Raw genomic sequence first — 24,996 nt, 5'->3', positions numbered from 1 at the left:
TAGCTAGGTTTCGCAGTGTGAAAGCTAGCATATTTCGGAAATTTCCGAAATTAAATTTTACTATGACAGATTAACATTGCTTATGTATTTTTTAAAGGGCGTGGCGGAACAAGCAGGTCACACGAATCTCACGCCACAATTACAGCCAGCTTAATCTTTCTCATTCGAAGTTTCTCCATCTACCGATTTGTCGTCGTTCCATCCCAATTCTTCACAAAGTTCGACTCATTGTATTTCCCATTGCGAGACATGAACGAAACTTACGAGTTTAGCTCGTTGACTATGTTCATCTTGAACATGCTGCGTTTTGGAATTTTGTTTGTGAACGTTTTCGAAATATGCCGCGTCTTGTGTCTCGTAATTCTCTTCTTAATCAGCATGTTAAATTTGATGAAATCCATATTTTCGACCCTGTTGCACGAATCGGAGCGATGTTTTGTCTCAATGGAACGAATAAATGGCGGGATAACGACGCATGTCCAAGTTCAGCTGGCAATGAAGGCTATAGCGCCATTTCAAGAGTTGGGTACCATCTTTCTAATCCTGGTTGGACTCGTGGTTTTCGTAGTGGCGAATTTCGTCACGATTAAATTGTATGATTCGCTACCGGTTCCGGTGTATACGTTTTTTCCATCGGTATCAGTTGTGGTGGCGCTAATTGTGAATCTCACATTGCCCCTGGCACACGGATTGCTGGATGCTAGTACGGAAATGAAGAGGAGATGGGGCGCCTCGATGGTGGGGGAAGGGAATAAGTTGGAGTTAAAGTGTGGGAGGAGGAGGTTAAAAGGGATGCGGCCATACTGTATGTGGGCGGGTTTCGGGGGGAGTAAGATGTTTCGGTTAAACAAGGAGACTAAAGTTCAGTATTTTGAGCAAGTGATTTCTGGAACAGTGACCCTTCTGCTTAGTACTTCGGAAGTGCTACTAAGCTAAAATTTATTGGTTATTATAAGTAACATTTATGCTTGGATAAATATGTAACACAGACGCCGACAAATCTTGGCGGCAGTGGTACTGAACGGTGCCTTAATTACGGTAGAATAATAAATAGTTTTGGATTATCAAACTAATTATTAATCTTTACCACCCATTTTATTGGTATTTTGTAGAATCAATTTTGTAGAAATTTATAATTACTACATATTTTTTACGTACCTCGAGTTTTCAGTATTTCTTACAATACCTTGGTGTGAGGTGTAACTCTCCGATTTGATTGAAATTTTATGATCCAAATATGTCAATACAACCAACGTTTCTTCAGGCAGTTTGTGCAATGGTCAAAATTTGGTTGTACTGACGTGGGCCACATAATTTCAAAATTTAAACCAAATCGAAGAGTTGTACTTCACACCATCGTATAGTTAGTTTGGATTTTTTTTACGGTTTATCTTTATCATAATGAAATATTGATAAGTTCATGTGTAAGTAGTTCATAAGTTGGTTTCAGTAAAAACCAATGGCTTAGTAACGACTTGGATTTATTGGGCATGTTCTTTGAGAGGAGCTTTATGTTGTGTACACTCTTAGAAATCCATACTTTATATGACGTAAAATATAACTCGATATAACTTCCAAAGTGCCACTACCCCACTTATGGCGAATCGCTCTCTCTCGGCCACAAAGTAAGCCATTTTACCCTGTAACAATATTCACAGGGTAACTAAGTGCAACGACCGTAACCCTAAATCACGTTGATTATGACTTTACTTTCTTGCTTTGATGACCCCAGGAAAAGTTACTTAAGCGTAGTCGCAGTATTTAGTACTTTAATAATATATTTTATTTCACATTCAATATTGCATTACAAATTACCCTTATTATGAACCACTAGTGAGGATATTTGTAAACGCTGGACCCTGTTAACTTAAGATATTTTTTTAATGATATACTAAAGTTTTAAAATTAGTTTTAGTACTTGAAACAAAGATATACCAGCTAAGTTCTCACAAATTGTACAATGCATTCCAAAGGCGACCTAAAATGACCTAGAAAACCTGACAATTTTCTCCTGAAATTATGAACAGAGTCTCGTCCGTAATATCATCATCTGTTTAAAGACAATTAAAATAAAAATTAAACGCAATGTAAATTAAATTTGTGTATAAATTATTCAAATTATGCGAATTTCTTACCCTTCAGCGTCCCCGTCCAAATTGTCCAAATAACCTCCTCGTTTCCTCCATTATTTGCTTATGAGTTAACTATGTAACTAATTAAGTAATTCTCAATTTGACTAACCAGCACTGACTGGCTGAGCTGCGAGTTGTAATGAGAGCGAGGGAAAAGTCAGCGTCTTGTTTGACTAAGAATATGCTAAATGGGGTTTGCTTACTCTAAATGGTATAATACCCTTGTAGCACAAACTCGAGAATTACACGGGAAAAACACCTATTTTCGGACACCGAATTTCGTGATAAACGCGTGTTGATTTGGTGTAAAAGTTGGTGAATTTTGGGGGTAATTGTCGCCAAATTGGGGTGTAAAACTCGTTTAAAACTCGTGTTGTAAACGTAACAAAACCATAAACTAACACGTGGAAAACTCGTTTAATTCACGTTTAAAATTAGATACTATCTCGTGTAATTTTCGTGGTTCCAGATTCTCCATACACGTATTTTATGCTAAATAAACCCAACAATTACACCAATTTTAATTATATAAACCAGCTTTATTTTAATTTAAATTGCTTTATGATTAAAATAAATAACAAAACGATGAAATAGTCCAAGAACTACTCATCTGGTTGGTCATCGGGTTCAGACTCGACCCTTGGGAGTATTCCATCACTATTAAAATATATTATCAATGAATCATTAAGTTTAGATTTAACATAACTATGTAATGTGTAGTTCCATTACACTAAATTTCTGTACATATTTACGGTAAGAGATAATTTACCAAATACAATGTGTCTCATCCACGCATCACAAAACGCGATTTTGCTGCCCCTGGACCCAATCCAGTTGTAATGCTGCATAATTCGTCCGCACAAAGTCTTGATAACACACGGCGTGTGCAGCTTCCGATATTGCTTACTTTTCTCTGAGTTAATTTTACAATCTGAAATTTAGCATTTAGATTTTGCTAATTATTTAACTGTACATTACATATTTTTAGACGCAACGAATGGATTAAGATTATTTACCAGTGATTCTCGGTTACTTGGGACTGCATAAAAATTAGCAGCATTACTAACATCGACCATATTCTTCAGTGGAATTTCGTGCCGAACTTCATCTTGCGGCTTTCTCTTTCCATCTAAGTTAAGCAATATCGCGTCAAGTGTCTCCTGGATGTTACGATTTTGCGCTTTTAAAATGGCCACATTTCTGACCACCCAACTCTGAAATTGATTTCCTGCGTAAACAAAGACAGTGTTAGCTAACTATGCAGAAATTTTTATTGCTACTTCCCTACCAGAAAGTGAAATTTCGTCTTCACATGAAGACTGGGATGTATTTGTTGCGTCTCCCTCTGGAACTGGTGGTGCAGTTACTGGCTCGTTTTCATTCATAACGCCGAGGAATTGAACCATTTCGGTGGAAGCTGAACATCCAGGAATATCCATGTCCGGTTCCGGATTTCCAGTTTCTGATACTCCGGGTAAAGATGATCCGTTTTCCGTAACTGAAACGTAATAGCATTATGAATTAATGGAAGGTAAATAAATACTGAGAAATAAACTTTGCCAGTGTAACCCACCTAAACACAATTTAAAAGGGATCTTACTGGACTCTTTATTTTAGGAATTGATTGTCCTTTAGTTGTGACTTTCTTAGCTGCCGGCGTAATCAAGAGCGACTTCACATTTTTCACTGAAAAATTAGTTAAAATAATTAATGGCATGTGTAAATATACAGTCACCTAATATGAAACAATTCTGTAATTATTATTAATTATTATCTCATAACGGATCTTACTTAAGTTATCATTAGGCGCAGGAGGCGGTGGCAGTGCAGAGTGACAGTCATCCCCTTCACTTTCCGAGCTCTCATATGTATTGGACGCCTCTTGACGAATTCGAATTTTACCATCGCCACTCCCAACCTCTGCGTCGGACTGGTCCATTACTTTGGGAAGCTTCTTCACCGCCTCATGATAAGTGACTGCGTAATAAAAAAAGTCTCAATAAAAAAGAATTAATCAATATTAAATGAAACTTGAAACCTTTAATAGCTCACCAAATTTGTGTCCACCACCAAGAAGCTTGACATCATGGGTTGACCAGTTTGACTCGGGGGGCATATGTAGGCCAACAGCTTTCACAATTCTGCTAGGATTTTTGTAATTAGGCCACACGCACTGAGTTTTATTGTTACATAACCACGCACTAGTGACTACTTCAATTTCCTCAGTCTCCAAAAATTTGAGTAGCACAAAATGTTCGCTCATGATGATTCAGATAAATGAATAAGGGGCGCACCAAAATATTCTTCACCGTACGGCAACAAAATCATTTTTTTGACTATTTCAGAGATTTTAATGCACTCGACTGGTCCAAGTCTTGATAATAAATAAATATTTATGGTAGATGATTCACAAGGAGTTTTGTAAAAATTAATTTTGTTTTGAAATCGTCGTCCAAGGAAAATTCTCCTGTCTCTCCCCGTAGAAACGTGTTTATAATAATAACAGCGCCGTCGCCTATCTCACAAGCACTATCACCAGGTCCTCCAGCATTTAATTTAAACACCTTGTGTTCAAATTTCTTGTAAAAAACGGAGCAATTAATATCAAAGTGAGAGTTATGATAAAACCAGGCAGAGTAGAGAAATGGATGGAGTGGAGTGGAGTTGACGTGGTGGTGGGTTTGGTCTTCCCTCTCTAGCAGTCTTCTGTGCACCTGCTGCAAGGGGCAATTCGTAGATCGCACCAGCTTTTTAATTTCTTGCAGTTTATTTTCGAATTTAAAGGCACTAAACTTGTCAAGTTGACCGTGATTAATGCAATCATTCGCTAAGTGCAAAAGTCCGTGGACATTAAATGACATGTTTTCACGGCCATAAAGCATATCAAAATACTTAACAAAATAGTGTAGCAACTCATTCGCATAATTATTATGAGTGACATGAAGTGTTTTATCAGCCAGAATTGTTATTGCAACATGAAGGGAAAGAAAATGTTGATACAATGATTTCGAAATTGTCTGTTTCAAAACTACTGGTCCCGTGTATAAGATGAATTGGCGAAATTCGGTTGCTTTCCAATGATCTAAATCTTTTAATTTGCGAGGTTTACGAGCAAATTCGTGAGGAATGTACTTTTTTAGTTTTACTAGTTTTTCTGAAATTTCTTCAATCTGATTTGGCCGTAATCTGGCAGGACATTTTTTTCCTTTTGTCAGCAAATGAAGAATCTTACGCACAATTCCTAGACATACTAAATGCATGTATTCACCAGGAGAGCCCTTAACTAAATCTAAATCAGTTTTTTCCATAAACGAGTATTCATTATGATGCTGAGGATCACTTTTTTCACGATGTGTTATATCTGTTCTTTCTGGGTGTATATCATACGGAAATATTACGCGGTTTTGAAAATAAACACCTTTTATAGTACAGCTTCCACATGAACTGTACCCAGTGTGACACTTTGTTCCGAGCACAAATGCACGCGCTGGTGCATCACAAATTAGAGCACTTAACTGGATTTCATGTTCAACACCATTAACTAATAAAGGTCTAGGCAATTCCTGTAACTGCTGAAGAAATGGTGACAAAAACTCATTCACTGAATTTGGTTTCCCCTGTCCAGAATAAATGCCAATGACAAATACATTTTCATTTATTGCGCCTAAAATTGGCCAAAATTGATGTGATGAACTGTGATATAAAGGTATTCCGTCAATGTTTATTTGAAGTTTCACTTTTGCACTACTTTGGCCATTGTATAAAATTATTTTACGGATGGATGTGATCCAATCAAACGTGCAGTATTTTCCTGGAGGAATATCAATAATAGTTGTTGTCCTTGGAGTTTGAAGTAACGTCCTGCAATCGAGGGGTAAATATTTGAAACAATGATGACGGTGCAGAAGTTTTAACAAATCAGTCGTTGCTGTGGCGGTGGTGTTGTGAGTTATTGTCCAATTTCTTAATTCAGCTTTAAAATCAGTAACTGATCCACCTTCACTTTCGTCACTTGCACTGCTGTTATCACTTAACAGTGACCTTACACTAAAATCACTATCACTTTCAATTTGATCTTCATTGTCAGCTACGGCCAACGATGAAACTTTATCCTCAGACGCCGGATTGTCAACAAAGTTTGGCGATATTGGTGGGTGCACAGTTTTAAAAACTAAATTATAATCACTTATTGCACCGCTAATGTTTCTTTGTATTTGTCTATCTCTAGATTTTTTCATTTTTTCTAAATATTTAACTTAAAAAAATGTATTCCATTTAAATGACATGTTGGCCATCCTGCGTTTAAGTTTAAGTTTAGCGGCGACAGATGAATTGGGTCATCGTAAAAATGCACGAATTTACTACGTGTAAATCACGAGTATTTATTCAATGTCGAAGCTAAAAATACACGTATTCGATACTCGTGTTTTAATGTGGAATATACACGTGTTTCATGAATTGTTTAGATTTAAGTATTTTGTAGCCGAGAAAAACACGAGTATTACCAAAAAAGTTACACCAGTTTGACACGGACACCTAATGCATACGATTTTACACCAATTTAACACGCGGAATTCTCGGGTTGAGCTGCTAGGGTAGCTTACTTTGTGGTTTAGAAAATAGTGGTTTTACTTCACATTTGGTGACTTTTGTCATTACTCTAAATGAAGTTGACCATTTTACTTCGAATCAAGTGAGGTTTACTTTAAAGCGCATAACGTTCCATTTTACTTCATGAAAAGATATTGCATTTTCTAAGAGTGTACACGAAAATTACTCTTTAAGTTGGCCAATAAGTTGTGTAGTTTACTTCCTCAATTATGTATAAATAGAAGTAATAAATTTATTTATTTCATATATCAGTAAGTAATATATTTTTGGTGATGTCTTTTGGATAAACTCCAGATAGAATTTGAAATATTGAGAAGTAATGTAAAATTGTTTCCTTATATTTTCCTACATACTAACGATTACACGGAATCTGTATATATTTAAAAATTAATTTGTGCACAATTTGTGAATACAGTACAATTTGTTCTACATATGTATGTACATACATTTAATAAACCAAAACCTGAGACCTTATTTTTGTATTGTCATAGTATGCACAAAAGGGTTTATTTGATTTTAAGTCTCACGTAAAACAGAACTTGTTGGTATATTCCACAATATTTGCTAGTACAGAAACATGCATACACAGACAGATGCATATACATACTTATGACAGTAAAGGTACAGGAAACACGTGCATATACAGAATAACAAGTCCGGCTCAGTAACAATGGCAAACCCCAAAGAATCGAGGTCAAGAGCTCGGATTGGACCCCTGTAAAAAGGCAAGAAAATCCAAGGAAGGGGATCAGTTGTAACTCTGGGTTCTTACCGAGTTCCTTGACTTGATCTATGAATATTCTGGCTTCCCTGGAAACCGTTTGTTCGCTTTGCACCACAAAATCTTTCTACCCGTCCAGAACCTCCTTTCAACTTCATAAACTTTTTAGGTAATTTAACAGCATGTAAAATAATATATGTAGCTAAACCTCACATTTTTGTTACTTCACATGTAAATGTTATTTGTCGCTGTAAAATACATGCACAACTATTTTTCTTTTTTAAATCAGAGCGTGAAACAACAATGGAGCCCAATACCGATCGAAAGGTCAGCTAACATTTCTTTGAATTTACCAATAATTTAAATTATAAATTCACTTAACATTCAGTAATTCTCAGCTATACTCTCAATATCACTTTCCTTTTTCGGTAGTACATGTATGTGCATATACATATGTATATAAAATGAGTACATCCACCACCACCGTTACAAGAAGTAACTTCTTGCCTCTTCCAAAAATCGTACCCTTAGAAGGGAACGATCATATATTACGTCACCAGAAAAACGCAGAGTTTTAGACCTTCCACCCACCACTAAGCTTACCACGAGTAGGATAGCCTACGCAAAACCATGCACTTTCTCAAGACGTAATATATGAACGTTCCCAAAGTACCTTTTTCCATGTATTCCAATGCAGGTCAATCTTTACCCACTCACAGCAGCATCGTTTATCTTCTTCGAATTGATATATTCTTCTCAATGCAAGCTTTTTCTTCATCATGCTAAAACTTTTCTGAAAGCCTGAAATATCGGACAATCACAATATTTTCAAAAATTTCTGCATCGTAAGAAGCATATGAATTGTTCCACCCCTAAAATAGTTATTAACCTCAAGGGACGGACACGGATGAAAACGTTAAGCTTGTTTTTCTATCCTCCACTAATTCAAACAAGAGCAATAAACAACAGAAGCCACAAATTTTAGTGAATTCGGTTGGGGGCTGTGCATAAATTACGTAAAAAATCCCGATTTTCTAAAGCCCCTCCATCCCCCTTAACATTTTTTATATAGGCTCGATAGCCTTAGACCCACTCCCTCTCTCTCGATTTACGTCATTTATGGACGGCTCCTTGTGAGGATAACAAATACCTTAAAAAGGAAAGATAGCTTTTAAATATTTCCTCCACTAACTATCCAAACCTTTCCATTAGGTTAGGTCAACCTGCAATAAACATTAATAATACAATATTATCTAATTTTGTTCCCGTCTAGACTAAAACCCGGCAGAAAATAAATCAAAAAAGGGACCCCGCTCAACAAGCCCTTACTCCACCTACTGAAGCGGATCTGGCACTGGAGCAACGCTTCAACGAATTAATCACAAAATATCCAGCTTCTTTCGAAAAATTTTTACCCACCTGTCTTTCAATTTTCAAAAATCAAATAGAGCTAGAGACGCAAGAAATATTGCCTCCCATACCAGGCACGTCTTCCCCTCCAATAATGTGTAGCACTTTACCTAACCCTTCTTCAAAACAACCACAAATTCCAACTGAACCAGGACTCCAATTAAAACGGGACTCAAAACGGGAATAAGATGATTAAGTCTAAAGTGTATTTCTTTTTAGCAAGCAATCTCCTTAATATTGTGCAATAATTGCGAATGGATGGAAAGTACTAAAATATTATTGGGTTCTTATTGTTCTGTAATTTTAGTACCTGTTCATAACTTACTTGGGTCTGTATTCTAGAATTAATTGTTAGGTATTTAGTTATATTTTACGAATCTGAAATAATATGTGGCGCATGGACAGTTTTCGCGATACGAGCAAAAATGTGCGAATTTTTTGCTAATTTTAGATTTTGACTCAAAGTCGTTCAAATTTTGGTCAAATAACACCGGAAATAATTCTAAAAATTATTTTGTGCCAGAATTTGGCCGCTGCCTTGATTTCTGACCCCAGTTTTCCAAGTTATTGAATTTTGCAAAATAATTGCATTTTCCATATTATTAAGATAGATATATACAATGAAATAGTGTTTTTTCGCAATGGAGCGATTTTCAAGTTTGATGGCTTAAAATTTCCGTAATTTTTTGTACATAAAGAATCTGAACTAAAATTGGGGTGGCGCATGGACAGTTTCGCGATACGAGCAAAAATGTGCGAATTTTTTGCTAATTTTGGATTTTGACTCAAAGTCAATATGCTTCCTGGAAGGCCTCTCGAGTTTCATCTGCTCGTCATTCCAGTGCAATTTTTTGTAAAACTTTCCTTACGTAAATATACATACACAACCCAAGGCGTTTGTTAGATACTGTTGATTAAGATAGATAAATACAATGAAATAGTGTTTTTTCGCAATGGAGCGATTTTCAAGTTTGATGGCTTAAAATTTCCATGGTTAACGTTGTTGAAATTGTCAAGTCGACGCGGCATTAACAAAATTCCGCGTGGTTAACAATACTTTGCGTTAATTTCAAAATTCTGAATTGGCAACTGGACATATCAGAAATCCGTCGTAACATTAACATGAACTCCTTACTCATATTCTAATTTAGATTTCGTTCAAATTTTGTTGCAATATGTGTTGCAACTGCAGTCCCAAATTTACGGCTATAGCCGGCTATTCACAACATTCCCAGTTGGTTTAAACATTCGGAATAAGTAACGAATTGTATCTAGCGATTCAGCTAGATCATTAGACCTATGGATTAACTTAGAAGGCTAACCAAAATTCCAAAATTCGATCGTGACATTCTAATACGGAAAATGCAATTATATTGCAAACTTCAACACATAGGAAAATTGGGGTCCGAAATCGAGGCAGCGGCCAAATTCGAGTGTAAAATAATTTTTAAAATTATTTCCCGTGATATTTGACAAAAATTTGGATGATTTTGAATGAAAATCCAAAATTAGCAAAAAATTCGCACATATTGGCTTAGATCTCAAAATCCACCAATGGGCCTCCCCAATTTTATTACGGATTTTTGATCTACTCAATTTTACGCAACTTTTAAGGTATCTAACTTGAAAATCGTTAGAGCGCGAAAAAAACACTATTTCATTGTATATATCTATCTTAACTATCTTAATAATACGGAAAATGCAATTATTTTGCAAAGTTCAACATATTGGAAAACTGGGGTCAGAAATCAAGGCAGAGGCCTAATTCTGGTCCAAAATAAATTTTAAAATTATTTCCCGTGATATTTGACCAAACTTTGGAGGAGTTTGAGTCAAAATCTAAAATTAGCAAAAAATTCGTCCGTTTTTCCTCGTATCGCGAAGACTGTCCATGCGCCACCCCAATATTATTTCAGATTTTTTATGTACAAAAAATTACGGAAATTTTAAGCCATCAAACTTGAAAATCGCTCCAGTGCGAAAAAACACTATTTCGCACCCTAGGAAATTACAAATATATTATAACAGTTTTATAATTTACGAGAGTGTAGAAATAATTGCTGATTGAAGGTGAATATTTTCTAGTATATTTTCTTTATACTTCATGATAGTTATGCTCTAAGCTTTTGTTACAAGTACACAACTTGCCTCAATATTCGGTATTAAGTTTAAAATTTCTTGATTCGGCCTTCGATATTATGAATTTATGTAGTGGTTAAAAATGGTTAATAAATGATTGCGATACCAAAAATATGAAATACGTAAAAAGCATGAAATCAATAGATCAATCCAATTTCTCACTTGCTGCCTAGAATTGCTACATCAAATTAAATTGATAATAAAATAAACAAAAAAATCCAATTAAAGTATCATCAGCTAGAATCTTAGGACTATTTTGTCACGGCATTATTCATACTCGCCATGAAATTACTTCAATTATTTATAGGGTATTATGGACAGGAATGCGAGAGCCCATGTGGATTGGATCGATTATCGGATTAGGAGGGACATGCTTTTCTAGTAAGTTTAAAAATTTCTTGATTAATATTAATTTAACAGCACACTGAAACATTCAAAACGCAAAAAAATCTGTTGATCCTTACTAACTTCTACGCCTTATATTTATTTACAGTGTGAAGATCCTAATACTTATCTTGGCAGTGGTGGTCATTCTCGTGTTGATGCAAAATGAGGCTAGGCGCCAAGAGATCCAGAATTTGGAGGAACGAGTGAAGGAACTCGAGGATTCCTGTTGGGTGAAATGGATTAAAAAAAATAATGGAGTATTTATCAAAATAATTTATGCATATTTCGTTATTTGAATATTAAATTGATTTTGAATAATTTATCTGATGAGGCGGATTCCATAGTGCAAAATTGATTCAATGTATACATAGAGTAAAAAAAAGTATCAACTATAAATCCATCCAAACATCCTGGACTGCATATAGCATTATTGACTAATCCTACATAACAAACAAAGCACTCCTGAATAAATACCATGCTGCACCCGGTTGAACCTTGTACCAAGTATGTATGTTTTCCATCGCTTCCAGGGCCATCGGCTAGTAATTACTACCATGCAGAAGTCATACGGAAGTCATAGTAGAATAGTCATAGTAGAATCAACCAGCATAATACTTAGACGCATCGTACATACATCATACTAATATTGATATATACGTTACCCTAATCGGGTCGAGGTATTCATATAAGTAATTATATAGCCTATGTATTAGGAATACCGTTATTCATACATAAGTATGGGTAATTCGAAATTTTATTGCAATTTTATACTGTGTTAATAATGCGAAAGGTTGTTAATGCCGCGTGGACTTGTTTATGTTGCTAAGGAATTTTTTTATGTTGCTAAGGAATTTTTTTTATGTTGCTAAGGAATTTTTTTATGTTGCTAAGAAAATTTTTTTTATGTTGCTAAGCACATTTTTTGTTGCTAAGGAAATTTTTTATGTTTGCTAAGGATATTTTTTATGTTTGCTAAGGAAATATTTTAACGTTGCTAAGGATTTTTTATGTTGCTAAGGAAATTTTTTTATGTTGCTAAGGAATTTTTTTATGTTGCTAAGGAATATTTTTGTTGCCAAGGAAATTTTTTAACGTTGCTAAGGAATTTTTTTTATGTTGCTAAGTAAATTTTTTATGTTGCTAACAAGGGACACTCACGACCTGTCGTTTGAGTCCAGGGTACCCACCATGTTTTTTAGAATCTACTAGGACCCCAGATGAAGGATTCATTCATATTTCCGTGTAAAACTCATATTTGGCGACGTGGCGTGGCGCCAAATTCGCCAAAATTGAATGTTTTTATTTTTGAAACCGCCATAACTTTTTAAATTGTGGACGGATTTTCAAAATTTTTGGCAAAAATCATGACAAGGAGTTCAACTTTCTTATTCCATGAAATTTTTTCTAAAATTATCGCTTTTAACTTTTCGCAAAATTTCGTAATTTTCTTCGAAATGGGGGTTCGTCGAAAAAATCCTAACAATATTGCAAAAATTAGAAATTTTTTATTTTTATTTTTTGTCAAAAATTTCGACTTTTGTGATCATTTTAAGCATAAAATTTTGAAAATCCGACATAAACTGCAAAAGTTATGAGGGTTTGAAGTTGGTCGAAAATGCAAATTTTTAAGTTTGGCGCCACGCCATGGCGCCAAATATGAGTTTTACACGGAAATATGAATGGATCCTTCATCTGGGGTCCTAGTAGATTCTAAAAAACATAGTGGGTACCCTGGACTCAAACGACAGGTCGTGAGTGTCCCTTGTAAGTAAATTTGTTTATGTTGCTAAGGAATTTTTTTATATAATTGTTAGGTGTCATTGATTTTGTCTTATTAATTTCGAATAGGAAGCGGCTTAACCAACACAGTTGAAGAATCTCACGTGACAATTGCAGCCAGCCTGATCTTTCTCATTCGAAGTTTTTCAATCTATCGATTTGTCGTCGTTCCATCCCAGTTCTTCACAAAGTTCGACTCCTTATATTTCCCATTACGAGACATGCAAGAAACGTACCAATTCAGCCAATCGACCATGCTCATCTTGAACCTGCTTCGGTTTGGAATTCTATTTGTGCAAGTTTTCGAAATATGCCGCGTCTTCTGCGTCGTAATTCTCATCTTCATCAGCATGCTGAATTTGATGAAATCCATATTTTCGACCTTGTTGCACGAATCGGGAGGATGTTTTGTCTCAATGGATCGAATAAATGGGGGGATAAGGAAAAGTCCAGCTGGCAATGAAGGCTTTCGCGCCATTTCAAGAGTTGGGAACTATCTTTTTAATCCTGGTGGGACTCGTGGTTTTCGTCGTGGCGAATTTCGTCACAATTAAATTGTATGATTCGCTACCGGTTCCAGTGTATACGTTTTTCCCATCGGTATCGGTTGTGGTGGCGCTAATTGTAAATCTAACGTTACCCCTGGCACATGGATTGCTGGATGTTAGCAATCCATCTGAAGAGGAGATGGGGCGACTCGATGGTGGGGGAAGGTAACAAGTTGGAGTTAAAGTGTGGGAGGAGGAGGTTAAAAGGGATGCGACCATTTTGTCTGTAGGCTGGTTTCGGGGGGAGTAAAATGTTTCGACTAAACAAGGATACGAAAGTGCAGTATTTCGAGCAAGTGATTTCCGGAACAGTAAACCTTTTACTGAGCACTTCGGAGAGGCCACTAGGCTAAAATTTATCGATGATGATAACTTATCATTGATAAGTAACGTTTAATGCTTACGTAAACTTCATACATATGTAACGTAGGTTGAGGTCGACTAATTTGACATGAATGGCGCTGGACGGCGTTCAAATGGTGGTTGAATGCGAAATTGTGTCGGATTATTAATTTGGCAAACCATTTTATTATTCGTAGAATAAATGGTGTACCAATTTATAATTACTATTTTATTAAAGTCCTTTAAGTTTCTCTTAGTTTAATTTTTCTGAATGATTTATCTTTATCATAATCAAATAAGTCAATACAAACATATGTACCTACATACGTTGGCGACATTAAAAGGCTATGGCTTGCAAATGATTTGAATTAACAAGTAATGTTGTTTTAGAGAAGATTTACGTATACATATGCAAATTGCTCGTTAAATTGTCCAATAAATTGTGCATTAGTTTGCATTTTTGTCTAAATTCGATACTTGTTCATCTGGTATGATGTTAAGAAAAAGTAACATTGTTCATCAAGCCAATATTAAAATCTGAAATATTATGATTCAGCATTACCTAAGTTAATTAAATTAATTAATAACGAATAAAGGGAAAAACACTATGTTTAGTATATTATAGTCATAGTATAGTCCAAAGTTTTGGACTATGTACTGCATGCACAGTTAAGTTGAACACTCGAATGACACAAACTGAACTTTGAAGAGGATGAGATTAAACAAATTGAGACAATTTTGTGAATTATGAATAGGCATTCATTTCACACATATTTATCCTGGTTGTATTCAACGAGGATCTACACATACATAAATATATATATATTTACCTAGATACTTATGTACATAGATTTTTATTTTACATGAATTATTGCAAGGGTTCCTAAGACATTACATATGTTTTTCAAGTTTCGTGTTTTTCTCCAGAGCAAATTGTTTAAAAAACCCAAATTCCTACCAAATATTAGTAAATTCCAGAAATTTCTTTCAAAAACTGGGTACGAAAAATGCATAAAACATATGACTAGGTTATGTATGTAGGTATATACTTATAGTTAGTAACTTCATATCCAAAGTCTTTAGTGCTTCGCTTAATTCTGTAAGATAAGATAATAATAAAAAGAAGGAAGTGTCAACTAATGAGAAAAAAAACAATCGTACAAACTTGCACACTGAATAGACAAGCAATAAATAGATAAGCGTCAATTCATTCCTGGTGATCTCATTTTCTTTATAAATCGAGAAGTTTGATAAGAAGTGTTACCATACCATACGCATGTATGTACGGGTGCATGATTCAATTACTGAAGTATCTAAGTGTACATATGTATAAGCGAACTAATTTATATAAGTTGCACAAATTCATCGTTATCAGTTCTCAGCTTGTTCATGTCGCTACTCAATATGAACTTTACTTAACTACGTAAGAACTAGTTTTAACCAAGACCTAGCCAAGGTGACAAGCCCAGACGCAATTTAGCCATCGGACCGACACAATCTGAAGATCAATATTTCGAGAAATTTCAAGAAACGATGAAGTTAATATTTATCCTGGCTCCTTCATTCGTTTTAGTTGGGGTAGGTAAAGACAGAATAATTTTAATTCTTTCAAGTATTACAAAATTATATAGTTTTGCTCCAAGTTTATTTTTCAAAATAGGTAAAAACTGAATTTTAACTTTTAAGCGTTTACAAATTTTACGTCACGCAGTCAATATTTCCAATTTGGAATTTCCAAATGCTTCAGTTTTTTGTTTGAAGTTTTCTTAATATTTTCAACATCGGAAATCGACTTTTAACAGCTCCCCAATTAGGACCGTTTCTGTTTCAACCAGGGACAACAACCTTGCCACCAACGTCACCCCTGGTTGACCTGACACGTTTGACTGACCCGATTACCTCCATCTTAAACCAACTCGCCCCTATGTTATCCACCCTCCTGCCGGGGCTCTCACCGCTGTTACCCGCCCCGGAGCAGCTGTCCCAGCTCGAAACCCAGCTGTCGACGGCGACCGACGATCTCGGCCAGGCGCTCACCAGCCTGATAAACTCCTTACCCCAACCGATCGCCCAAACTATTTTATATCCGCTCCGTCAGCTTCTCGTCACCGTTGAATGGTCCCTGTTGCAACTGAACATTGTTATTGACACGCTGCAAGCCAGATTGGATCAAGCAGTTAGTCGAGGACAAACCGAGTTGGCGGGGCAAATTCAAAAAGTTATTGAAGCCTTTACCACAATCAGAGGGACTTTGATCAGGCTTCAAGCCAGCCTGGCGAATCTGCTTAAATCCGCGGGGAATAGTCAGACGACCACCATGACAATGAGTTGGCCGACAACTGTCCCCACGGTCTAGCGCAGCTTCCTTAACAACAACGATGGGAACGTCGCCTTAAAAAACTTTACCATGGTTCACTACCCTGTTTAATCTAAATTTACAAAATTTATTACCTTTATAATTTATAAAAATGTAATTTAATTAAATGACGATGAAAATGGGCACATTGTAAAATAAATCTGACAAAAATCCGGTAAAGTCAAATTCATCGCAATCTTCTATCCTTTAATATCACACAAATGGATACATACGTACATATGTTTAATCATTTCCAAGTTAATAAATGGACGGATAACATTACACAGCTAATTATGAATCCATATTGTATGCATACATTAAATGTATACCTATCTGGTACGCATTAATTATGTAACATTACATACGGGTGGTTTAAGTACCTCGCTACAAGAGATCCACTAAGTTATCGGACCGCCCCTTTAAACGCGCGCTGAGCGGGAGCAGATTGAAATTAAATTTCGAAAAAAATATTTTTGAATAGACCAAGTTATAAGATTTCCATCTATATATGTCAACAATTATTGAGTCATGGCTAAGACTAAAAAAACTTGGGTTGAAAGGCAAGAGTTGAAAAAAAAAATTGATTGCGTTTCGCAAAAATCGAACAAACTATGATTCTAATATCACTTGGCACTTTTTCAAGCAAGATGGTATTCCTCATTCAAATGTCAACTTTTACATAAAAAAAGTACGATGAATCCAATTAACTCAAATTCAAAGTCCCTACTGGTCGACCTGCAAAGCTAGCGACGACGAAAGTCAAAAATCACATAAAAAATCTTCAAAAATTATCCATCAACGACAATGGCTGTAGCGAAAAGCAAGGTCAAGATTTCAAAAAGCTATCTGAGCAAACTCAAAGTCCATAAACTAGGGATTTTAGCCAGGGCAAAGAAACCAGCACCAAATTACAAACCAACAGAAAAGGAAAGGATTGATGCAAGCTCCCAGAAATTGTTGAAGAAGACTTGGGGAAAAGTGGTCATCATGGACAATGAGCCCCATGTCACGGCTGACCATTCAAATCTTCCAGGAAGGTATTTTTTCCATAGTTCCAACCCCTGCGGAGTAAAATATGAAGACAAAGTCCAAAAGAAAGACCAATTCCCCAAAAAATGAAGAATTTGGCAACGCATGTCTAGCATTGGTCGTGTTTCCGATCCCGTCATTTTGGAGGGCACTGTAAACCAGGAGGTTTATCTTAAATCATGAATTAGGCCTAATTTATACTCGTCATTTTAGCGTCATTTTAATTTCACTTTCACGATCGACTCATTTTATACTTTTTCGGTTTCATTTTGCTTTCACCAAAAATTAACGCCATGCCAACAGCAAAATGATTACATTTATACAGGGTGTTAATAAAGTCCGATCCCATTTTTCCTGTAAAAAAGTGAAGGCTAGTATAAAAAAAAACTACCCGTGATACTTACAAAAAATGTTCGACATATTTACCTTAGTATTTGGTCTTGTTACCATTTACTTTAACCATGCCCTCAACTCTTTGTTTAAGGCTCTGTGCTAATTTTTCCAATGTGCCTCTGGAAATCGAATTCCATACATCTTGAACTTTTTTTTACTAGCTCTTCCCTCGTTCGGGGTTGTGGCTCTTTGTATACATTTTCCTTAAGTATGGACCACTGGTTCTTCAGGGGATTCAAATCTGGGCCGTTAGCGGCCCACACCCCCTTGCTCCAGACCGTTGAAACTTGCGTCTTGATGAGACTCAAACTCGCTTTTGCTGTATGGGCTATAGCACCATCCTGCATGAAAACTATTTTTCTTTCATTCGGAAATATTTCCTTGTTCCCCATGCTATCGAAATAGATAGGTAATATTTTTTCCATATAATGCTTTGCATTGACTGATTGGCCTTTTGGTATGATATGTAGAGGGGTCACGCAACGTGCACAAAATCCACCCGCTACCATAACTTTAAGCCCGAATTTTGGGATCGCTCTTGATGGTACATCCGATTTGTTTTCTGTCCTGTAACGAACATTTTGTTGGTTCAATTTTGGATATAGTTCAATAATAGATTCGTCAGTCCAAAGGATGTGACTGCGCAATTCTTCACCAAGTCTTTTTTCACTCAAATGGGCACTTTTCTGAAGGAGTTCTTCAAATTTCAGACGGTCATCGATATATTTTTGTGACATGAGAGGTTTTTTTGGTTAGTTTGTAAGCTGTGTGACCCCACTTCGTAGTTTTCACAAATTTTTGCACGGTCACACAGTTAATTTGCTTCTTCTTCTCTTTATAGCGTTTTGAGTCATTTAACTCCCTTGCTCAATTACGTAATGAACTACCGGTTTTCTTGCAAAGTCTGTTTTTAATCATTCTTTTTGTGGTAGGTGACACCTTTCTGGGTCGCCCTGGTCGCTTTTTGTCGTGGACAAAATTTTTATTCTTCCATTTCCAAACAGTTCTGCGGCTGCAGCCCAATTTTTGCACAATTTCTGTAGGTTTAAGCCCCTGCTGATGCAATGTTTGTATCTCAACTCTAAGATGCTCATGACTTACACGTTTAGTTGTTCCTCCCATGGTAAAAATTTGAAATAAATAACTTCACTGGTTCAAAAGTTCCAGCTGAATTTGTAACAACCACGCTCCAAAAAATGCATGGGATCGGACTTTATTAACACCCTTTAGTTGCGTTCATTTCATTTTGCTTTCATTTTGGTTTCACTTTCACGCCGTTTTCCAAAGTTGAAAGTGTTTCAACTTTTGGGAAATGAAAACGGCGTTAATTTCTTTACAATCAACTGTAACTATGGTCGCACTATATCAGGCTGCATTGTAGGGTTTGTTTATTGTATTTTTATTTCTTACATCATGTATCCTAGGTTTTAATTTGTGGTATATTAAATATTTTTATTTTATTTTGGTTTTCTGAACCGTAGTTTAGGGCAACAATTTAGATTCCTTCCAAATTCTGGATTTTAATTTTTAGTTGCTGTGAAAGCAAAATGAAATGATCGGAAAATTAATGTTTCATGAATTTCTGTGAAAAAGTATAAATTACTAAGGATGCAACGAGTACTCGTTTAGACTCGGTACTCGGTGAACTCGGCAAATTTTTGGTGAGCTCGAACTCTGCAGAGTTTTTTCTGCACTCGGCCGAGCTTTTTTAGTATTAGTTTACCCCAAAGTAGACTAAGCGCCCTTTCATTTTTTATATATATACTCTTACCCTCTTCCACGTGTTTACTTCCATTATTTCACACAAACGATTAAATTTCTCACTTTCATGACTAAATAGTTGGAATTTTCACTATTTATTTAGGTTTCATTGACCTCGAATTTGTGCAGAATTTTAGCAACTTCGACCTCATTTCAGGTTTATGACCGAACGTAAAAGCACATGTCGAAGTTCTTTTAAAACTAAAACGCCTGTGTGGCCAGTGGGGGTGGCACTTAAATATGTGATATGTAACATAGTTTTTCAACACTTTATTTATTTGGTTTTTATTTTTTAAATAACAATCCTGGATCGATTTTCTTTGTTTTTGTTTAAGAATGACCTGAGTGATTTATATTTCCAGTTTCATGGGGAATTCTTTATTGAATTGAATTTGTTAGAAGTTATGTACAAAAGTTTTACCAGCGAGCAGCTAGCTTCACAAGCTCAAGTAATCAAGGTCTCTAATTTTTATGAATTTTGGGTTTCTAGTTGCCAAAAATTTAACACAACAGTAGATAAATACGTGGTAGTAATGTATTTAACATCATAATGAAACGCATTTTAATTTGTAATTTGGCATTGAATTAGAGAAACGATTTTTATTTCTTCAACATTAATATTTCTAAATTATAGAATTAACTTTTCAAAATTTGAATTTTAGAAAATATAAAACTACTACTTTCTTCATATGTACACATACATATGTATGTTGAGATATGTAAATCAGTGAAGAACGCAGTGAAGATTGCCGCAGCACTCGAAAAACAGAGTTAGACTCGGTTTTTCGAGTACTCGGTTGCAGAGTTTCACCGAGTGCTCGAACTCGTTCGAGTTCGAGCACTCGGCACCGAGCTTTGCAGAGTACTCGAACTCGGCTCGAACTCGAAATGTAGAACTCGTTGCATCACTATAAATTACAACGATGAAAATGACGCGAAAGCTATAGTGAAATTAAAAGTAAATGAAAATGAAATGACGAGTATAAACACGGGGTTAAAGGGGGATTAGAATCGTTTATTACCAAACATCATAAAAAAATTAAGTTTGGTTTTGGCCTGACCTCCCAAGGTCTCATGACGCCAAAAAGGTCACTCAGAACCAAAATCTGAAAAAAATAGAATTTGTGCTGAAAAATTAAAACCCACTAAATTTTCCTCAACGGCGACCAATTGAGAAATTCTGGGCGCTAACTAACTCAAAATATTCGAAGCTTTCAGAAACGCTAGATACCTTACGAAAATTTAAGAACAGATGGAAGAAAATGAGCTTGAAAGTAGGTGCAGTCGATGGGAGGAATTTGATGCGAAATCTGAAGAAGAAAATGCAATCTGTTACAGATAGCGGAATTGAATCATTAAAATTTTAACTGTATGGCAATCCAAACCCTTTGGTTATAAACATATGCAATTTTTTTGAGATTACATCAACAATGTGTAAAGTTCTGGGCATTTGATTGCGGCGGTCCGATAACTTAGCGGATCTCTTTTATAAAGGAAACCCCCTAAATCTCCTAAATAGTTACAGGATTTGCGATTGAGATTTTTATTAAGTATTATCAAAACTGATGGAACACAAATGACAAAAATTCGTTAAATTTTGAATTTCAGGGACCAATTTCCTGTAACTAATGGAAGTTTGTGATTTTTTCCGATTGAGAAATTTTGCATTGTAGATAGCGAGACATTTAAACCACAATGTATTTATTCTTGTTTTATTTGTGCAAATAATAAATAAATTTTATAGCACTACAAAATATCGAAGTGAATAATTTTCCACCCGATCCATGTATGTAGTTCGCACTAACTTCCAGTCCATAACTTAGGTTCCGGCTTTGACACAAAAGTTTTTGAATTGAAGTTGTAAAATAATTTATTCTAAACAGAAATTGACAAACTGTGAACCATCCTCAAACTCAAGCAAGGATTAGCTCGAGAGAGCAATTTAAATATCTCGTATAGGGCTTCCCATAAGACGGGACAAGACAAGATTATACGTCTTGTCTCGTCTTGTTACAATCTGCAGGACGAAATATCAAGACACGACGGGACGACAAGCTGTCCCGTCTTGTCTTGCGTCCCGTCTTGCCCGTCCCGTGCAAGACGGGACAACTCAGGACGCACACGTTTTAAATGAGTTGAATTTTAAATCCAATCACAAAAGTTCGCTTCAGGATGCATGATACAAATTGTTTTTACTAATTGCAGAATAATTTAACCAAGGTTTCGACTGGTAAAAATCACATTACACAGGGGAGTGGGAAAAAGGCCTTTGCCATCCCTAAAACGGAAAATCTCTGTTTTGGTTTGATCAAAAACTGCTTGTTTGGAAATTTATGTTCTCAAAACTTGACTTCATGTTCGTATTGTACACAAAATTCTAACTTCTAAATTCTATTTCATGATAACGGATTAGATGAAGCTATCCGAAAAATATTCGATGATTCGTTTCGATCGAATTTCCAATTTAAGGGAATTACAATTTCACTCAGGTTATATTTTACTGAACAAATACCACCGTTGTGCTAAGCTTTAAATTCAATTTTAATAAATTCCGAGACAAAAGTATCATATTTAAATTGTCGCAAGACTTCTTGACAAGACTTCGTCTTGCCGAGACAAGACGGGACAAGACGTTGTTGGTCCCGTCCCTTGTCCCGTCTTGCTTGCCAAAACGCGGGACGTAAATTTCCCTCTTGTCCCGTCTTGTGATCCCGTCTTGTCAAGACAAGACAAGACTGTCCCGTCTTGTGGGAAGCCCTAATCTCGTAGTCATCAGTAAAATTGCTTTTCAAGTTGACTTTGGAGTTGAGCTCCATCATCCTTATTTTCGTCAAATGCGGCACAATTTTCGCCAGATCGCACTGATGGTGACATTTTTCATCAAATGTGTTGTCCCCGAACTGACCGACTTCCAGTTAAGCAAGACACTCAAATGACAGAAACTTGACTTTGACAAGGATTACCGATTGTAGATTGAACATATTGAGACAATTTATTTTTCACGAGAATATTAGCTCCCATTTACCAGCAGCACTTTTATAATCCCGTTGGCGTATCTCAAGTTGCCTCCAGTGCGTGGAGAAAATCTCATTAAAAAAAGCTCATATACGCATCAAGTGGCTGTTATTTAAATTACTCCTGGGTAAATGCTTAGATTTTTATTGAGTATGAAGTAGCTTCAGCTCATAAGACTTTGTCTGTCTGTCTGTCCGTCCGTGTGTCAGCAGGATAACGGGCGAACGGGTCAATCGGATCACCCCTTAAATCTTGTTCCAGCTATATTACAAGCCTTTTAAAACAGCTAAAACAAAATTCTTGCCTTGCAATACAGGGCAGAGGTCAACGCCGACGAGTTTGGCGCAGAGGTCGATGCGGATGCCACTGTCGGCCGCGGCGGCGGCGCGCCGATTTAATTCCGGCTGCGGCGCCAATTTTTAAATAGCTTTGAAAGGCTAATCAAATTCAATTTTTTTTATTTTCTGCTGGAAAAAACAACGCATTCCGGTAAAAGATTATGTCAGCAATCTTTTATTTACATACATATTTCCAGAAACATATTTCTAGCAATTAGTAGTTAAACAAACCCCATTTATAAAAGCGTCTCTCACCATTGCAGCAGAGTCAGGCGACCAAGCCCACACGCTTAAAAATTATTACCCTAAAAGGAGTAAAATATAACTAAATATAAACGTAAAAGTGACTTTACCCGATTTGGGGTATACAGCCACAACATAGCAATAAAGTAACGGTAGTTACCCTTTGCAAATAGCCATTTACCCTATTCTCGTCTAGGTGCTAACCCTGGTTGGGGTTACTATTCTAACCCCATATTAAGTAAAATGAATAATGGTCGCGGTATTTATATAGTGTCTCAATAAAATGAATGCGGTATTTGTAAATATCCTCATTAGCATATATTTATTTCAATTAAATCCACTTGAACTCTTTAAATCACAATTACAAAACAACCAAAAATAATATGAAATAATTGCCTTAACTTTGATAACCTATGCACATATTTAAAGTGATCGGAGAGTAATGGTGATAGGAATTTTTGCATTGAAAACATACGTAAATCGTGCCATTTTTCTACTTCTGAATTCCTTCCAAAGTTTCGTATTGGTACAATTGTTGCCAAATCTTCTCGCGTCGCGTCGTCCGTTATTGCATTTTCTATTTTAAAATAAAATGAAATGAGCAAAGTGTCAGTTATGGTACAGTTATGGACAATTGTAGATAAACTTACCCTTGAAAGTATCAAAATAGCAATCCAGCCCACATTGCGATAGTAGTCGAGCAGTTTCTTCCATATCTAGTACAGTTGGTGTGGAATTGTGGAATATTTGAGCTTCAACTAATTAATTATTAGGCAAATTAATTAATATATACTTTAGTTTTAATTCGCACTCGGGCACTCACTCTTGTTACAACGACGATGGAAAATTGGAGCGTGGGCCAAGCTTTTTTTTTGGCGGGACAAAGTACCCGGAATGTAGTAAATGCTAGTACAGTCTGACCCTGATTGGTGTAACGTCTAACTTAGTTTAAAGTAATATACCGACTTAACTAAAATTATGGCTAGATGATGCATAACTAAAATTAAAGTTATCCATTTAACGCTAAATCTAGTCAATGTTACTTTATATATAGTTGTCTACCAGTTTACTTCTTGCAAAGTCGGGAACATTTTTAAGCGTGCACTGCAGCGCCAACGATTTCAACTATAGCCACGAGCAATACTGCTTCGGCCATAACGATAGCGTCAGGTTAAAAGTAAACGTTACCTTTTTGATTTACTAGCTTACGTATACATTTCTGAATTTACAAAATTTCTGAATTTTATGATCTGCAGATCTGTAGATCATACATATACACACGCAAAGATATAAGCACATACTTATTGATAGTAAGGTACATATACAAGAAACATATAATACTGTACATATAATAACAAGTCCGGCACAACAACAATGGCAAAACCCAAAGAATCGAGGTCAATGGCTTGGACCCGTACAGATATATAATCGGCAACAAATCTGTATAAAAAGTAAAGAAAACCCAAGGAAGGGGATCAGTCGTAACTCTGGGTTCGTACCGAGTCCCTTGACTTGATCCCTGAATATTCTGGTTTTCCTAAAATCTGTTTGTTCGCTTCACCTTACACAATCCTCCTGCTTGATTCCTTCTAGCCTCAGAAACTTTTTCAGGAAATTTAACCTCCTGTAAAGTCCTTAAATGTAGTAAAACCTCCCATTTTTGTTAAATTTTATTTATTGTTGTAAGATACTTATGTATGTCATTAAAACTCTTCTTCTTTTAAATTAGAGCCTGAAGATTAACAATAAGCGCATATCAATAACAATGGAGTCCAACCAGCCTGTCCCGAAT

General features: G+C 36.0%; 2 protein-coding genes and 2 long non-coding RNA genes across 5 annotated transcripts; 2 read left to right on the top strand and 2 right to left on the bottom strand.

Moving 5' to 3' along the window:
- Window positions 1-3,461: 3,461 nt before the first annotated feature.
- LOC118439369 lies at window positions 3,462-4,577 on the bottom strand. The gene is made up of 4 exons (XM_035860618.1): window positions 4,185-4,577; window positions 3,924-4,109; window positions 3,706-3,818; window positions 3,462-3,630 (listed from the first exon to the last, which is right to left on the bottom strand). The coding sequence occupies exons 1-3, from the start codon at window positions 4,393-4,395 to the stop codon at window positions 3,706-3,708; spliced, it is 510 nt and encodes a 169-aa protein (XP_035716511.1). The 5' UTR covers window positions 4,396-4,577; the 3' UTR covers window positions 3,462-3,630.
- A 2,930-nt stretch (window positions 4,578-7,507) lies between these two features.
- On the top strand, window positions 7,508-9,312 carry LOC118439368. The gene is made up of 3 exons (XR_004837391.1): window positions 7,508-7,633; window positions 7,754-7,791; window positions 8,738-9,312. It is a non-coding gene; the product is annotated as an uncharacterized LOC118439368 (long non-coding RNA).
- A 6,209-nt stretch (window positions 9,313-15,521) lies between these two features.
- Window positions 15,522-16,611, top strand: LOC118439348. Of its 2 annotated transcripts, none has more exons than XR_004837385.1 (2): window positions 15,522-15,647; window positions 15,872-16,611. XR_004837385.1 is itself a non-coding variant. In XM_035860597.1 (2 exons), the coding sequence occupies exons 1-2, from the start codon at window positions 15,603-15,605 to the stop codon at window positions 16,423-16,425; spliced, it is 603 nt and encodes a 200-aa protein (XP_035716490.1). In that variant the 5' UTR covers window positions 15,522-15,602; the 3' UTR covers window positions 16,426-16,611. The 2 variants fall into 2 exon arrangements, 1 of the variants encoding a protein (XP_035716490.1); XM_035860597.1 differs by having other exon boundaries at window positions 15,522-15,651.
- A 6,898-nt stretch (window positions 16,612-23,509) lies between these two features.
- On the bottom strand, window positions 23,510-24,190 carry LOC118439367. The gene is made up of 2 exons (XR_004837390.1): window positions 23,855-24,190; window positions 23,510-23,781 (listed from the first exon to the last, which is right to left on the bottom strand). It is a non-coding gene; the product is annotated as an uncharacterized LOC118439367 (long non-coding RNA).
- Window positions 24,191-24,996: the final 806 nt, after the last annotated feature.

Source organism: Folsomia candida, unplaced genomic scaffold (genome assembly GCF_002217175.1).
Source record: "Folsomia candida strain VU population unplaced genomic scaffold, ASM221717v1 Fcan01_Sc034, whole genome shotgun sequence".
NCBI lineage: Eukaryota > Metazoa > Arthropoda > Collembola > Entomobryomorpha > Isotomidae > Folsomia > Folsomia candida.
The sequence above is the reverse complement of the archived record's forward strand: the minus strand, read 5'-3'. Positions and strand labels throughout refer to the sequence as shown.

What these genes read in the sequence shown, in the direction of transcription:
- LOC118439348 (XM_035860597.1), top strand. Translation starts at nt 15,603, where the DNA reads ATGAAGTTAATATTTATCCTGGCTCCTTCATTCGTTTTAGTTGGGGTA. An exon ending in ATTCGTTTTAGTTGGGGTAG is followed by an intron (nt 15,652 to 15,871) that starts GTAAAGACAGAA and finishes GACTTTTAACAG; the next exon opens with CTCCCCAATTAGGACCGTTT.
- LOC118439369 (XM_035860618.1), bottom strand. Translation starts at nt 4,395, where the DNA reads ATGAGCGAACATTTTGTGCTACTCAAATTTTTGGAGACTGAGGAAATT. An exon ending in TGGTGGTGGACACAAATTTG is followed by an intron (nt 4,110 to 4,184) that starts GTGAGCTATTAA and finishes TTTATTACGCAG; the next exon opens with TCACTTATCATGAGGCGGTG. An exon ending in TGCGCCTAATGATAACTTAA is followed by an intron (nt 3,819 to 3,923) that starts GTAAGATCCGTT and finishes CTAATTTTTCAG; the next exon opens with TGAAAAATGTGAAGTCGCTC.